Source organism: Pelodiscus sinensis, chromosome 31 (genome assembly GCF_052426305.1).
Source record: "Pelodiscus sinensis isolate ZL-2025 chromosome 31, ASM5242630v1, whole genome shotgun sequence".
Classification (NCBI taxonomy): Eukaryota; Metazoa; Chordata; order Testudines; family Trionychidae; genus Pelodiscus; species Pelodiscus sinensis.
In genome coordinates this window covers 1,804,753-1,820,469 of record NC_143082.1, presented here as the reverse complement: position 1 = coordinate 1,820,469, position 15,717 = coordinate 1,804,753, and the positions used below count along the sequence as shown (strand labels likewise).

General features: G+C 60.3%; 1 protein-coding gene across 8 annotated transcripts in view; it reads right to left on the bottom strand.

The window, feature by feature from the left end:
• Positions 1-4,057: 4,057 nt before the first annotated feature.
• The window catches only part of SMARCA4 (SWI/SNF related BAF chromatin remodeling complex subunit ATPase 4), a 60,541-nt gene continuing 48,881 nt past the window's right edge, over positions 4,058-15,717 (bottom strand). For 2 of the 8 annotated variants that reach the window (XM_075916159.2, XM_075916157.2), the window contains exons 24-36: positions 14,511-14,557; positions 14,153-14,319; positions 13,157-13,320; positions 11,895-12,122; positions 11,577-11,675; positions 11,237-11,314; positions 9,895-10,122; positions 8,769-9,022; positions 7,384-7,492; positions 6,028-6,129; positions 5,566-5,698; positions 4,805-4,944; positions 4,058-4,541 (exon numbers count right to left, since the gene is read on the bottom strand). In XM_075916159.2, coding sequence (XP_075772274.1) covers positions 4,509-4,541; positions 4,805-4,944; positions 5,566-5,698; positions 6,028-6,129; positions 7,384-7,492; positions 8,769-9,022; positions 9,895-10,122; positions 11,237-11,314; positions 11,577-11,675; positions 11,895-12,122; positions 13,157-13,320; positions 14,153-14,319; positions 14,511-14,557 — 1,782 coding nt within the window. In that variant the 3' untranslated portion in view covers positions 4,058-4,508. The remainder of the gene's footprint in view (positions 4,542-4,804; positions 4,945-5,565; positions 5,699-6,027; positions 6,130-7,383; positions 7,493-8,768; positions 9,023-9,894; positions 10,123-11,236; positions 11,315-11,576; positions 11,676-11,894; positions 12,123-13,156; positions 13,321-14,152; positions 14,320-14,510; positions 14,558-15,717) is intronic. The other 6 variants (XM_075916160.2, XM_075916161.2, XM_075916162.2 and 3 more) reach the window with 6 other exon arrangements.

Here is a 15,717-nt window from a genome sequence, read left to right as displayed (position 1 = left end):
CGGGGGGGGGGGGGGGGTCCACAGGTGGCCGTGCCCGGAGCCGGGCCTGCAGCGTTCTGGGGGGCGGGCGCGGTCCTAGCCTGGCTCCGGGACCCTTCGCGCTCTGCCGCGCAGGCAGCTCCCGGCGTTGCTGGACGGGTCCCTGGCAGCCAGGGTGACCTACGCCCGCCGAACCTGCTGAGCCCGTGCGAGGGGCCGGGAGGGGCCGGGCTCAGCTCTGCCGCCCGCGCCTGATACACCAGCCCTAGCACCTGTGGGGCTGGGCGCCGGGGGGCTGCTGATCCGGGGGGCTGGGCGCCGGGGGGCTGCTGATCCGGGGGGCTGGGCGCCGGGGGGCTGCTGATCCGGGGGGCTGGGCGCCGGGGGGCTGCTGATCCGGGGGGCTGGGCGCCGGGGGGCTGCTGATCCGGGGGCTGGGCGCCGGGGGGCTGCTGATCCGGGGGCTGGGCGCCGGGGGGCTGCTGATCCGGGGGGCTGGGCGCCGGGGGGGGGGCTGCTGATCCGGGGGCTGGGCGCCGGGGGGCTGCTGATCCGGGGGGCTGGGCGCCGGGGGGGGGGCTGCTGATCCGGGGGCTGGGCGCCGGGGGGCTGCTGATCCGGGGGCTGGGCGCCGGGGGGCTGCCGATCCGGGGGGCTGGGCGCCGGGGGGCTGCCGATCCGGGGGGCTGGGCGCCGGGGGGGGGGCTGCTGATCCGGGGGCTGGGCGCCGGGGGGCTGCCAGGCCGGCACAGGCTCCCTCCCACTGCGGCCCCCTCCCTGCCGCCGCCCACTCGTCTCCTGAAGAGAAGCCAGAGCCCTTGGCCAACCCGCCCAAGGGCAGAGCGGAGCATAAACAAGGATGGTCCCGGTGCTGGAGCAAGGCCAAGGCCAATTGTAGCCTGGGGGAGGGCCCCGGGGAGGGCCCCCTGCCGGACCCCCCAGGGCTGCCGGGCCGAACCCTCCGTGGCCACGGCCCAGGTGGCTGCCCTGGAGAAGTCACGGTCAGCCAGCCGCGCTGCTACTGCCTGCGGCCGAGCCCTTCCCGAGGGCCCAGCGAGGGGCCTTCCTCTCCCAAGCTCACAGCCGCTGGGAGTCCCGGGGAGAAGAGCCCCCCCCCCGTGGGTTTATTCTCCCAGCCCCCCAGAGGCAGGGCCGGGGCTCAGGTGGAAAACCGAAGCCCAGAGCCCGACTCGGCCAGTGGCGCAGGGAGCCTGGGGCTGAGGCAGGGGGCGGAGGGGCGAGGTGACGGGGGCAGAGGGGCAGAGCAGTCCGGGTCCCTCGGCAAAGGGAGCGCCGGGAAGCGGACACAGCTGGGAACACAGAACGGAGGCTCCCAGACTGGGGGACTGAGGGGGAAGCAGGGACTGAACATCCCTCCCAGCACTGCCCCCTCCCCTGCTCCAGGGACCACCTGTCACACTGGGACACTCAGCCGGGGTCCTGATTCATGGAGGACACGCTGCCAAGGGTGCACCTGAGGCCTCAAGGCAGAGACAGGGGGGGGGGGGCAGCCGCCACCCCCAACATCCCGGGCTCTATGTGCTGCTCCTGGGGGGGGCAGGCAGAGGGCAACCCAGCGGGGGGAGCCGGCCTGGCCCGAGAGGCAGGGGGGAAATGAAACAGCCACGCCCTGCTCTGGCAGAGCCCCCCCTTGGGCACTGACCAGGGTTCCTGCCCCGCCCTGGCAAACCACAGCAGGCCCCCCCAATGCAGCAGAGCAGGTGGGCTAGACTCAGTGACCCTCGGGCCCCAAGGCCCTTTGGAGAAGGGGCTCAGGTTTCTAAATCCCTGGGGGACTTTGGAAAACGTCCCCCCCCTCCCCTCCGAGCTCTTGTTTCTGAAAAGCATCTTCCGCCAGCAACGGCTCATCCGGGGATTGCCCCTCCAGTCTACAGCTCCCAGACTGGCCCCTCAGCGGCATCACCGCAGGGGTCAGCCCTGGAGCCGGGCCGGCCCCTGGCACGTCTCTCCCCTGGCGGGGGAAAAGCAACAGGCTCTGACCAGCCCCCGGGGCGAGGCAAGGCCACGCTCCCCTCCCTTCTCTGTAACGGGGCCACGCGGCCGGGACAGGGCCCATCACGCAGGAAGGAAGAGGGGAAGGACACGGAGTCTAGTACAGCGAGTGAGTCACTCCTGCTGCAACTGCCGGAGGAGGCCGGGAGGCGGGGAGGAGGCAGAGCAGGATTTCCGGTTCTGACTTGCAGTGGTAGCTGGCGTCAGCATGTGGCCGGTATTCCCGCAAGTGCTGTGGAACACTAGGCGTGGCTGGCGGCCCTCCCCCACCTGGCCCGCTTTCCGCGAGCTGGGCAGGCGAAGGCGGCGCGAGCTGGGGGATGAAATAAGACATTGGCGCAGTCATTGGATGTGTCGGCTGCGCTCGTCAGGGCTTCAGCCAGCATCCAGAGCCAAGAAATACCGGCCGGTGGCTTCGGAGCACCGCAGCCTGGCGCTGGGGCGCGAGGCACTAGCAGGGCACCAGCTCCCACGGGAACCCCTCCGCCCCCACTTCCTCAGGAGAGCTTGTCCACGTGGATCCACTTACAGCCCCTGCGTACATCACGCCTGGGCCACACGAGCCGTAAGTGGGATCCATGTGGCCAAGATGTCAGGAGGAACCAGCTACTGTTAACTGCTCCTCCCCACCCACCATCTCCATCATCACAACAGCCACAGCTATTGGGTGGAAAAGACGGTTGCGCTGGCAGCCACAGAGGAAAGGGCAGCAGGGAGCTGGGGGAAGGCAGAGAATTCAGACACCAAGAGGTGGATTCGTTCCCTGCCTGCCCCTACAAGGTGCTTATAGGGCACGAAGCATTACAAGAAACCCTCGTGAACAATTCATTGGTGATAAACAAACCCTACCCTGCACCTTCCCAGCTCCTGCAGGTGGGCGCTCTGTGCCCACGCTGGCCCTGTGCTGGATTTCTTAGGGCTTAGGCTGGCATGGGCCGCCGGCTTCGTGAGATGCATGAAGTGGACAAATTGGAAGGCAGGGAAACGCACATCGAGATGGGAGCGTTACAGCAGAGCTAGCGAGAGGAATTCGATCCACGCAAGGTCTGCCACGCTGGGCTAATGATGCCCCGTGGCCAAGTGCCCCGGCCAAACCAGACAGTGCGCCACAGGCGACCTGAACACGAACCAGACGGCAAGAGCCGTCAGCGTCGGAGAGCAGCGCCCGCCGGACGCGCAAGCCCTGCTGCTGAAGTGGACTGCAGCGAGAAGCTGCGGAGCGGGGAGGCGCCAGCGAGCCGGAGGCCGCAGGGCTGGGCCGGAATAGGGCCTGGGAAAGGCTCGGTGCAGCAAGGCCTTCCCCTTTAGGCTCTCATCACCGGGGAAGGGCCCCGCACTCGCCGCCTCCGCCCTGCCGGAGCAGCCCTCTGTGCGCGGCTCCTGCCCGGACACGGGACCCCTCGGAGATCGGGGCTTGCGCTTGACTGCAACCCCACCTAGTGGACTTCGCGGGCAGGACAGGAACTGCCTGGCCCCTCTGCAGGCTCCCGGCTGGCGCCAAGCCCTGAGGCCAGGCAGGCTGTGAAAGTGAGCCCAGAACCGTGCGCCAAACCTGAGTGGTGGTCAGTGCAACCCCGGAAATCGCCAGCCTGGGGGGTGCAAAGAAACCATCCCAGGAACGGAGGCAGGGGAGCCTGCCAGGGGCCTCACCCAGCCCTCCTGGTGCCAGCACCGAGGGCGGATGCTAAGTGACGGGCTCACCATGTAGATCCTGGGGCGGCTGCGGCAGGTCGGCTAGGTGCTGCAGAGCTTAATGCTGGGTCTCACGGGCTACACGGCCCGGACTGGAGCAGCCCCTACGGAACAGGCCCAGGCACCCCTGGGTGGATCGGAACCCAGGGGGCAAATGCCTGCGGTGCTGGAGCAAGCAAAGAGGCAGAAGGTCTCGATGCATCCTGCCCCCTACAGCTGCCAAGCTAACAGGGGGGCCAGCTCAAGAGCATTTCTGGGGGAATCAAAGGGGGGGCAGCTGATGGCCAGGTCAGGCAGCTGCAGGAAGGGGGGTGGTGGGGCCCCATTAACTCAACGCACATTTCCAGTGAGCCAGAAAAACCCAGCTGAAAAATTAACCTTCTGTTTAATTTATTACTGTTTGAAATCCAGTGACATTGACACACACAGTCACCGCCGCCCCCGGTCGAATGGCAGGCAGCTGGCGGCTCGACCTGTTTCATAAAATACAGTACTAGGAGTGGACTGCTACACACATGCATCCACAGCTTACAACTACAGCGATTCAATACTGCCACTGAAACAGTACTGCCATCAAAGGAAAGATCCCGAGTGTTCCCCCATCCGCGATTCTCGGAACCAGTTAATGCTGTAACAACGCTACCGAGGTCAGGACAAGGCAGGACACACACAGTCCTACAGCTGCTCTGCAGGATCAATAGGGAAGAGTTGGATACAGTTACTGAAGTCTGACACTACACTCGTTGCTACCCGTTAGAGCTACAGGGACACGGCGCGGCCGCTCTGCCGAGGTTGCCTCTGGGGGCTGGACCATGGAATGTTGCTTAATCATCTTCGGTGCCACTTCCTGAGCGATCCTGGAAGACAAGAGGAAAGGGAGGGGAGATGAGGGGGAGATTCCAGGGCTGGCTGAGTAGGGACCGTTTCTCCCCTCAGCGTTCCCGAGTGCTCAGTCTTTGCTTTGGAATGGGGCTCGGCTCCTCCCCCCCGGCCCGGCCCCGCGACAGGTGCTCGGCAAAGGCCAAGCCGCAGAAGGCAAATTGTTACAGTCCAGCTCCAGGCAAGGCCCACGCAAGGTTCCAGGAAGCCCCTGGGTGGCGGTGGACAACTGGGTAGTTACCTCTTCCTGCTCCTCTTCACTGTCGTCGTCACTAACGACTGGCTTGGCCCGGGAGCCGCGGCTGGTGCGCCTGCGACCCTTCAGCCGGTCTTGTGCTTTCTCCTTCCTGCCCAGCTTGATCTTCACCTTGACAGAGCGAGCTGTGGGGAAGCGCAAGGAGATGGCGTCTGAGCACGGACAAGGGCAGGCTGGACACGGCCACAGAGCTGCGCGGCACGTCAGACCCGTGCGGCTACGGCAGGCAGGGAGCGCGTGGCAGCTCGGGGCGGCAGCGGTGCCGTCTGCTTACCTCCAATGGCTGCCCTCAACCAGAGCAAAGGCAACACCAGGCCCTGGGCCTCCCCCCCGCTGCATCCTGGCCTGTAACTCAGCTGCTGCTGGAGAGCTCCCGACCTACCTGGCTGAGCAGCTGTGGCCTAGAAAGCAATCGTGAGGTTACGCCCCATGCAGAGAACAGCATGCACTGCCCCCCCCCTCCCAGGCCTGGCGCCTGCCGTCCTCGCCCTGCCCCAGAACAGAGACAACATGGGCAGGGCAGTGCACGCTTCCCCCAGCCACAGTGCCCTGCCAATGTGCCTCAGTCCTGTGCTGGAGCAGGGAGGGGAGGGCAGGGGCCACGGCCTCAGTGTGCTCCCTAACTGGCTGGTACCTTTCCCCGTGTGCAGCGAGGGCAGAACATGGTGGGCGCGGGCGCACACACACGCACACACACGCACACCCCCGCTCAGGGGAGCAGCAGGCGCGCACACACGAGTACTTACACTCGGATTCAGATCCTTCCTCTTCTCCTTCCTCCTCCTCCTCGCTCTCCTCACCTTCGCTGTCTTCCTCCTTCTCGATTTTCTGCCTCACGCTGGTGAAGACAGACTGCAGCACTATGGAGTCCTCGTAGATCTGGAGGGGGAAGCCAAGGCGGCCTGGCTGAGTCGGGGCGGGTCCCCTCCTGGAGGGAGCCCTGGCTCCTGACCCCCACCCCCTGCGCAAGGCACCAGAGGGCCGGGTGCCCTTCCCCACAGCACGACACCTGCTCCATCTCCCGGGTGCCAGCTCGCTCCCCAGGCAGGGCATTCAGCGCCGGCCGTGCTGGGGGATAGTCCGGCTTCCGCCAGACCGGCTTTGCAGCTCTGCTAAGGAAGAGCAGGTTGGCCCATCTAACGGGATTCTAAGTCCGCCCCCTGGAAGTCCCAACCGCTCCCTGGGCGGAGGGGAGGGCAGCACCTTACCAGGGAGCCCTCCAGGTTAAAGGTCTGTGCGTTCTGACACAGCAGCATGATGTCCTTCTCCAGGTCGTTCAGGCTGCGGTACTTGTGGTTGCGGATGCGCTCCTGGAAAGGGGGCAAAGGTCAGAAACATGCCCAGTGCGGCCAGCGATTCAACGCCTGGTGCTCCCCCTCCCCTCACCACGCGCCCGGCTCTGGCCTGTAAGCCCTGATCGTGGTTGGTCATGCCAGGCCCATTCTTGATCTCGTCCTTTCCCCCTGAAGGTAAGAAAAGTCTGACCTGCGCACGAAGAATCCCCGCCTGGGGCAAAGGGCACCAAACAGAAAGGGCAGCTGCCAGATGCCAGGAGACCTCCCCACTTACTATCTAAGACTGAACAGGGCGAAGGCTCATGCCCAAGCTAGAAGGAAATCCCCCCCCCCCCATTTAGCGCACAGATGTGCAGAGGTTAATTGCACCATCCAGGGAGAGGCCCACACTCTACAGGGACTCTGCCTGGGACAGGTGTGAGCAAGCGCTTGGCCAGGGTGGCGTGGCAGGTGTGGAGGTGTGCACGGGGGAAGCAGTTGCAGGGAGCAGTCAGGAAAAGCCTGGGTGGAGCCCAGGCCGGGCTGGGGCGCTGCTGCGAAGGTGGAGGGAGGATCCGAATAGGAGGGTGTTTTGCACACGCTCCCTCAGCTGGCTTTTAGCGGCTGAGAATGCTGCTCCCAGACTCAGGCCCGTCGGCCTCCGCTTTCATTCCCGCCTCCGCGCCAGGGCAGTTAGCACCTCGCTGCATGCGCGGCAGTGGAGGCCAGGCTAAGACGCGACAGAACAAAAGGCTGGTTCCCCGGCCGACCTAGCAGCAGTTCCCCGGGGCAGTGGCTGGCAGCCCAGCTCTCAGAACACAAGCGCAGGGGAGACAGGGAGGGGGCCTGGCAGATGAACCCGTTCGGGCTGGTCTCGAGGAGGCTGGCCCAGAGCACTTGGCAGCGTGGCTAGAGGTGCTAAAGGCCCTAGGGGGCTCTGGCGGGGGGCGGGAGGGCTGCATTCCCCTCCATTTACTGCGCAGCCAGGAGCTCAGGGGAGGTTTCGGATGGTGGAGAAGGACAGACGTGGCGAGGGGGATTTGGGGGGCCGGTCCCAGCTCATGGGCTAGGCCAGGGCCAGGCAAAGATGGAAACGACTGAGTAAAGACCAGGGCACAGGCGGGCCCGTAAGGAGTGGCCAGGGTAGCGTGGGTGGCTGACCAGGAGAAGAGAAGGGCTGGGCGTGGGCTGTGGCTGTTTCGGACGCACTGAACTGCATTAAATCCTGATGAAGGACATGAAGTAAGAGTCTTGCTGGTGCCAGACACCCACTGAGGCCAGCAGGGTTACCTTGATCTTCTTGAAATCCACTGGCTTGCGAATGAGCTCATAGTACTCGGGGAGCTCCTTGCGAGAAGGCAGCTGGATGAAGACTTCGCTAAGCTGGCGTCCACTGCTACTACAAAGCAAGGAAGAAATACAAGATCAAAGACAGAGTCAATCCCCTCCCCCATCAGCAGGGCCGCAGCTCCCAGCCTGCCACGCAGAACGGCTCACAAAACCCGCAAGACACGCGGCCTTCCTGTCGCACGCTCCGTGCTGAGGGACAGACAATCAAATACGCTAGCCAAGAAGGGGCAGGGCTGGGTACCGTCTTGCTGAACGGTCGCTACGGCAACTATCAGACAGCAGGCCCCGGTCTCCATCTCTTTTTCTAGGCTGCACAAAATCCAGTGGGGTATTCAGGTACCAAGAGGAAAAGCAGTGGTCTGGCTGGACGCGGGACGGGGAAAGCCTTGCTGTTTCTTTAAAGGCTCCTGAGATACGGGGTGGTGCAGACTGCTCCAGAGCGTCTCAGCAACGCAGGCACCAACTCAAAAATGCCTCTTCCAGCATGTGCTCTAAGCACTACGGCCAGTCACGAAGGCTCTAAACTCAGAGACATTGAATACGTCCCTCGAGCCAGGGAATTTTTCCAGACTCTGAGTCAATTAATCAAAAGTAAAGGCTAGAGAAAGGACGTGTTCATGGGCCAAGTCAAAGAGGCTAGAAACCCACACAGGAAATAGTTTGAAAAGTTCAGACTGATTCACACAGACCAGGGTCGAACGTCTCTGCATTGTTAACGCCTGAACTGCAAACCCCTCCTAACACCGCCCACGCTGGCAGCTCTCTGCCGTGCTAGCTAGAAGAGCGCCGCAGGGCCTCGCGTGCCTCTCGGCCATGATGCCATTAGCGGAGCTGTCATGGCGCTTGTCCAGCAGAACCCCGATGGCAGGCGTGCGCCACGAGGCCGTGTCAAGCCTACATGGACCTAGCAGAGAAGCGGATTGCTGGAGACAAAGGCGTCTGAGATCAGCGGCACAGTGGCTGGATTTGCCAGCTGCTGCAGTTTGCCCGCGGGCCAGGCGCACGCTGGGCGGGACGAGGCAATCGCAGCCTGACTCCCAAAGCTTGTACAACATGCAGCCTGGGTCCACCCTCCTGCCATTGCCTTCACTGCATGACACGCTCTGCGAGTCGGACCCCGCAGCAGAGACGAGCCTCCCCCCTGGGATAGGAGCTGGCGGTACTTGGTGTGCTCTGTCAGAGCGCCTGGGAAGGCAGGAGAGCTCTGCCCATTGCAGAGACGGGGAACCACACAGACTGCCCAGGCTGGGACCAGGCTCCCCCCATTCCCGCCCCCCGCAGACCCTGTGCAGGGGACCCTGTGCAACCCAGGCCGCTTCTCTTACCTGTCCTTATATTTAATCACAGCATCCACAATCTTCTTCATTTTTTTGGTGAGGTTGGGGGGGTTTGGGGAGAGCTTCTCGGCCGGAGGCCTGCCGCGCTTTTTCTGCTTTTTGCTGTCGTCGTCTTTGTCTCGGCTGCGGGTGCTGGTAGTCGGGGTGGCAGAGCCAACGTCAACATCTCGCTTGCGCTTGCGGGAAGATTTCTTCTGACGAACTTCCTCCTCGATCTCCTCCAGCGTGCCCTCCTCTATGGCCTACGGAGGGGAGCACAGAGCGGCCGCTAGCACGGAGACTGCTGGGCAAAGGGGCGAGGGAGGTGCCTGGCCAACCCTAAGCATGGCCATTTGTAGGAAGCCTTTTAATCTGCTGCACTGAAAAGAGCCGGCTGCCCAGTGGGGCTGGAGCCGTCCCGTCCGCCCCTCCTCCCAACCGGAGACCTTAGCTCAAGCTGTTGCAGAAAAGGGCTTCTCAGACTTGGTCCTACGGGGACCCCTTGCAACAGCACCTGCCAATGCTCTCGCATTCTTGGAAGTGGTGGCTGGAAGTCTCCTGGCTTCCCCCCCACGGAAGGAAGAGGGGGCAGCGCCTCCTGCCCCAGACGCACTCAGAGCCCAGTCTTGGAATGATCCCCCTTAGCCTGGGAGCTGGGGCAGCCCCTCTCCTGGCTGCTGCTCAAACAAGCAGACTCCCCCGGATGGCTCCCAGTGGGGCCTCTCCCACCCACCTGCCTGGGAGACTCGGCGGCCGTTACAGGAGCAGGCAGCTCTGGCCTGGCGTCGAGTGTTTCAGCCCCTCAAGCCCTGTGCTGTGGGGAGGGGACTTTTTCAAATACCCAGTACCAGCCTCGGATGGCGAACCAGAAACGGACCCTAGCGCAGAAATGGTTGGTGGCAAGCGAATGGGCCGAGGCGTCCCGTGCGTCACTGGCTAGGAGCACGTGGGGGATTTGGAAGAGGCACCTTCCGCCAGGTGGGAAGGAAGGGTGCCGAGGGACTCAAGCGCCCACCCAGAGCGGGCTGGTTTTGAGCTACGCGACACCAGAGCCTCCAGTACTGGGTATTTCCTGCAGCGCACACAAACCCCAGGAGCACGTAGATGAGAAGGTCATTGGAGAACGATGCTGTACCATGTATACCTTGAGCCACTGCTTCTCGGTAAGCGAGTCGCTGTAGTCCACCTCTTTGCGGTGACGTGAGCCTCGCCCAAACATCTTCTCCTCCTCCTCCTCACACGTCAGCCGCTCCACCTCAGCATCATCCTTGATGATCCAGGAGGGCAGCTCATCCTCCTCCATGAGACGGGGCTTGCGCTTTGGATTGCGCGCTTCCTCCCGCCTGCGGTCCAGGTCCATGCGCTAAAATAAGAGGGGTTTGCTGGGGGGAGGGGGGCCGCTGGCAGAGCGACAGAAGGGGCTGGGGCCACCCCGAACGCATCTACTGGGGGCTAGCTGGCCTGCGGAGTCGAGGCAGGCGCCGAGGGTCACGCAGCTGACCCCCGATGGACCAGTGTGCAACTGAGCTTGGCTGTGGAACGGACAGCTGGCTCTGGCATCCGGCAGGTACCAAGGAGCAGAGAATGCTGCCGTGCAGCCTCCGGCATATCTCAGCCATGCAGGAGCCACGCCAGCTGCCATCTCTGAGGGCAAAGCTCTTTGTGGGGGGAGCCGCAGCGGGAACACGCAGTATGTGCAGCAACTATTTGGGTATCTACGGATGCACCACAGCTCATATGCCACACCAGGCTAAGAGCCGCGCCCCCAAGCGAGCTGGCGTGAGGCTAATCCTCGGCGGAACAAGACGCTAGCCGCGATCAGCAGAACCGGAGACAGAAAAGAGCTAGTCCTGCGCGGCATCTCGTCCCCCCGTCTTCACTAAGGCTGGCCTGTCCCAGGGGACACATCGTTTGTGCTGCTGCAGCGTCCGTCAGCTTCTCCAGCCCATTGCCCGGTTTTTGGCTTGTCCGGGCTCATCACCAGAGCCCAGAACGTCTGATGGGCAAGCCGGGGGCAGACCCGGCCAGACCCGCTCCTCCACATGCATCTCTCACGCTGAGGTGTGTCGTTGTCTAAAGGAATCTGGTGCGCTCACTGAGACATAGGGAACACTCTACAGAACTCCACACGCTGCCTCTCCTATCACCTTTCAGCTGAAGCTTTCAATGCACGTCAACACACGGCAGTAGCACTGTACAGTAAGGATTTTCCCCATCAGATCTCAGGCAAGCTGAGGGCAACGAAGACCGGGCAGAGCCTGCTCAAACCTTTAGACCCTGCTCCCCTCACAAAGCCAGGAACAGAACCCAGAAGTCCTGATTCAGGCCCTACTGCTCTACTGATCAGACCCCTACTCCTTACTCGAGTCAAAGTTTGCTCAAACATAAGGAGCTCAACCCTTCTCAGCAAAACCACTGCCTGCGTTACCGGGAGAGAGGCAGGCTCAGTTCTCTTCCATGGCCTCAGCCACGCTCACCATAAAAAGGTCAAATTCCTCTTCGTGACGGGCAATCATCTGGTTGACCGTTTCATCATCAGGAACTTCATCTTCTTCCTGCAAGATTTCAAACGCCCGGCTTAATGGCGAGAGAAGACGCCGCGGCAGTTCGTATGCTGGAAACCGAACACTGATCATTGCTACCATCTGACGCCTGTGTGGCTGTCTGTGTGAAATGAGTTTGGTGGTCTCAGTCCAGTGTCTAGTGGACAGGTTTCCACGTTGCAAGAGACCACCAGCAGAGCTGGCACCTTTGTTGGCAGTCTCAGCAGTGAGGCCGAGGATTGAATGGGCATGGAGACTGAACTACCCCTCTCACCTTTAGAGGTGGTTCCTCCAAGTCAGGGTTCAGGCACAGGGTTGAGGCAGTGTGGGGGAAGCTCGCACTGCCACTGCCGCTGCCCGTGCTGTATCTGTTCTGTGGATAAATAGAGGACTTCAGTCTCCAGGGCTGTCAATCCGGCACTTTTCACCGACACTAAAATTCACTTCAAAAGAGAAACAAGTGTTCATGCTCTTTCCTTCCAGCCCACATGCCCTTGGCCTCGGGGACATAGAGCAGCGGAGCAAAAGCCAGCCACGCGTTCACCAGTCACGCTGTGCAGTAGCAGAGAGGGCAGCCTGCACCACCCCTTACCTCGTCCTGCTCCTCGTGCTCCAAGATGGCCTGGAGGAAAGCTCTCCGCTCGTGGCTGGAGGATTTCTGGTCGAACATGCCGGCCTGGATGACTTTCTGATCCACATTCAGCTTGTACTTGGCTGCAGCCAGGATCTTCTCCTCAACGCTGTTCACGGTGCAGAGGCGGAGCACACGCACCTCGTTCTGCTGCCCAATACGGTGCGCTCGGTCCTGGGCCTGCAAATCCTGAAGAGGGGAGCACGCTGTTTGCAGGGTGATTTAAACCTCACTCTCCAAGCCTTTCGGTACGTGACAGGAACGGGACGGACGCCTGCCTCCCAGAGCTACCTGGAGGACCTCAATGGCCCCGAGGGTTCTGGTACAGCCACTGGGGAAGTTTAACGAAAGCAGCTCGTTTTGCTGACTGCTCTTGTACTTAGCAATTCAGACAAAACAGGCTGGCTAGCTGGCACAAACTGCTGAGAGCTGCTCAAGCTGCTATACCTGCAAGAGCCAAGTGTCTACGCAGGGGTTCTTAGCAGACCTGGTGAGCTGGCGGCCTCGGTGTCTTCATACAGTATGTGGAGTGGGCGGGACAGAGAGATCTTTAGCAGTTTAGCAGGGATAGTGAAGGAGGTTAATCACGTTAATTAGCACCGCTCGTGATAATTACGGATCAGCCACAGGAGGCTCTCCCCACAGCCCACGCTGTGTCGGAGCGGAGACAAAGGGGAGACCAGTAGAGTGTGAGCAGATGCTGGTACTGGGCCCTGGGCTGCACTCGCATCTCAAGGCCGTGGCATGGAGATGCACAGAGCATGGCAAGACGCGAGTGCTGGCACTGCAAAGGCAGCCGGGAGGATGATGGGGAAAAGCAGCAGTGCAGGCGGCACCTACTGCAATGGCCCCTCCCCCCAAGAGTGCTCTCAATTCTGACACACCCACCCACGCTAGCTAATTTACATGGCAACCTGGCTGAGCCTGGCAACTCGAGTGAAAGCCTTGAAGGCAGCCTGAGGCCGAACTCAAGCCGCTAACCCGAATGAAAAGCCGGCTTGCGGTGTCCTCGGTGCTATTCTAACCCAGGTGGAGCCGCACTCTTCGAGCCTTGTGGGGACAGCCTAGCATGACAGGCACACAGTCCATCCAAGCCCTGAGCGGGACACTAGTCCTCCCCCCCGCGTTATCTGAGAAACGCAAGACGTGGTCTCACGTGCCTCTGGAAAGATCCACCCACAACCCCGCCGGGGATCCCCATCAATCCAGCGGCATCTCTTTACCTGGTGCGGATTCCAGTCGCTGTCAAAAATAATCACGGTATCTGCAGACTGCAAGTTCAGTCCCAGCCCACCGGCTCGCGTGCTCAGCAGGAAAATGAAATACTCAGAGCCTGGCTCATTGAAGGTTTTCAGCAGCATGCCACGGTCTTCAGCTTTAGTGGTCCCTAGAAGCCCAGGGAGACGAAGGAGGTTACTGGTTCCCGCCGGGCCATGTTTCCTATTTAAAATGGACTCAGGACTCCACAGAGCACAGAGGGGTTCCACAGTGCTCAAAGTGTTGAGAACCCATCCCCTGAAAACCAGGCCCAGTGGAGACGACTCAAGATAGACACTGCCAATACTGTAGTGCCCAAAATCAGCAGTCATGGCAGCAACCTGAGGTCTGTGCATGCATCTTGTGCACCAGGTTGGAAAGTCCTTTGGGATCTTCCAGGACATAACATGTCACGTAAGGGGATCAATGCACCAAAGGCAGCAGGTTACAAAACCCCAGAAGAAGGCTAATTCCAAGAGACAGCACAAGGCCTATGCACGTTAGCCTACAGAACAGGACGCTCCCTGACAGAAGAGGTGGAAGACGGCAGGATGGATTAGCGCAGTAAATCACCTCCCTAATGTAATCTTAAAAGAAAAAAGCAGAAGGTATGTGCAACCCTGGCAAGCCTTTTTCCCAATCATAGGTTAAGGAAGGAACATGTCCAGGAGCAGGTGTGCCCTGACAATATTGCAACAGCATAATCCCACCAGCTTCTCCCAGAGCCAGCACATCATGCTATTGCGTACAATAGTCCGGGCTTTATTTTTATTCACAGCACTGTTAGTTTCGTGCATGTTTCACGTGTGCTGATAATCACAGTGCGCGGTGATGAGTACTGGAAGCAGGGCTGTTCCCGGACTGCTGCGTAGCTATACATGCAGGGTGTAAACTACCGATCAGCGCATGTACACAGCATTCCAGAGGTGAATGCTTGTCGCTCGGTTACCAGTGACACTCACCATCCAGCCTGAGGTATTTGAAGCCACGGTATGCAAAGTAGTCTTCCATGATGGTCATGAGAGAGGTCATCTGACAGAATAGCAGCACCTTATGGTTGGTGGCTCGTAGCTTGGGAAGGATCCGGTCTAGGAGCTCAAATTTGCCAGATGCTCGGTACAGGTCTAGTCTAGTTTATAGGAAAGGATTGGAAATAGGTGAGAACCAGAGGCTAAAAATGCATCATCCAAGCATGCAAATGAGAACTCCCAGTTCTTGGTACACTAATCCACTAGCCTAGTCCGAGTAATTCTTCACTGAAACCACACCACGCAAACTACCAATACCCTCCTCTGGAAAGCGCAAACACATTCGACTTACCCCTGCACAATACCGCCAGTGAAACCTAAGTGCTCCGAGAAGGATTCCTGCAACCAAAACACAAACACACTGTCACCCAGATTGTATCCGACTCTTCTCCACAGACGCAAGTGCCCAATGAATCCCACAAACTCTTGGAACTGCCCTAATGGAAAACTGAGCACCAAGTCAGATCAGTCTCATCTTCTTTCGTGTGGCTTGGGTAGGAAGCAGCAACTCGGCCTAGGCTTGATAGCCAGCCTACCGCCGAGCTGGTGAATACCCTCGGGACGCAGCAAAGGAAGGAGAGGACACTCCAGACAGGACGTGCTCCATTGTATCACACACAGGCGTTGCCTCATTTTCCATGTGTCCACATCTCCCATGGGACAATGGCTACACTGGGCCAGATCAAAGCTCCACCCAAGCCCAATACTGTCTTCTAACTGTGACCAATGCCAGGTGCCAACAGAGCAAGTCATCACCAAGCAGTCCATCCTGCTGCCCACTCCTAGCTTCTGGCAGAGGCTCTACGGACACCATCCCTGGTCATCCTGGGTAATAGCCATTGATGGACCTAGACGCCATGAATTTATCTTCGTTGTTCGTCCATCGTGGTCGATGAAGACCTCAACACCACTAAGTGCTTTGAGATTGGATACAGTGTGTCCGAAGATGACTTATCAGGCCAATTCGGGCACCAAGTGTCCTGGAACATGTCGGGCAGACGTGTAGGCATTGCAATCGTTGCGCTGGTAGCTTTGGACTTGCGCAGCATGCGCTTGTGTTGTGTTTCAGAGATGCGCCTTGCTTCGAGAGCTTGGCATCCCTTGTGGATGAGATTGTGCCAGGCAGGGCGGTTGTGTGCCAGCGATTTCCAGATGGTTGTATCAATTCTGAACAACTTCAGGGAGGCCTTGAGTGTATCTTTGTAACGTTTCCTCTGTCCACCACGCGAGCGTTTACCAGTAGAGGGTTCCCCAAAAAGGAGCTGCTTAGGTATCTAGCGCATTTTTAATCCTGTTGTAGTCTTGGTCTTCACAACATCTTCTGGCAAGGAGTTCCACAGACTGACTGAATTGATACGGTCTCCCACAATACTTTTGCCAGCATGTTAAGGGAGTATGGATTGGATAAATGGACTGTAAGGTGGATAGAAAGCTGGCTAGATTGTCAGGCCCAATGGGTAGCGATCAACAGCTCGATGTCAGGTTGGCGGTCGGTTTCT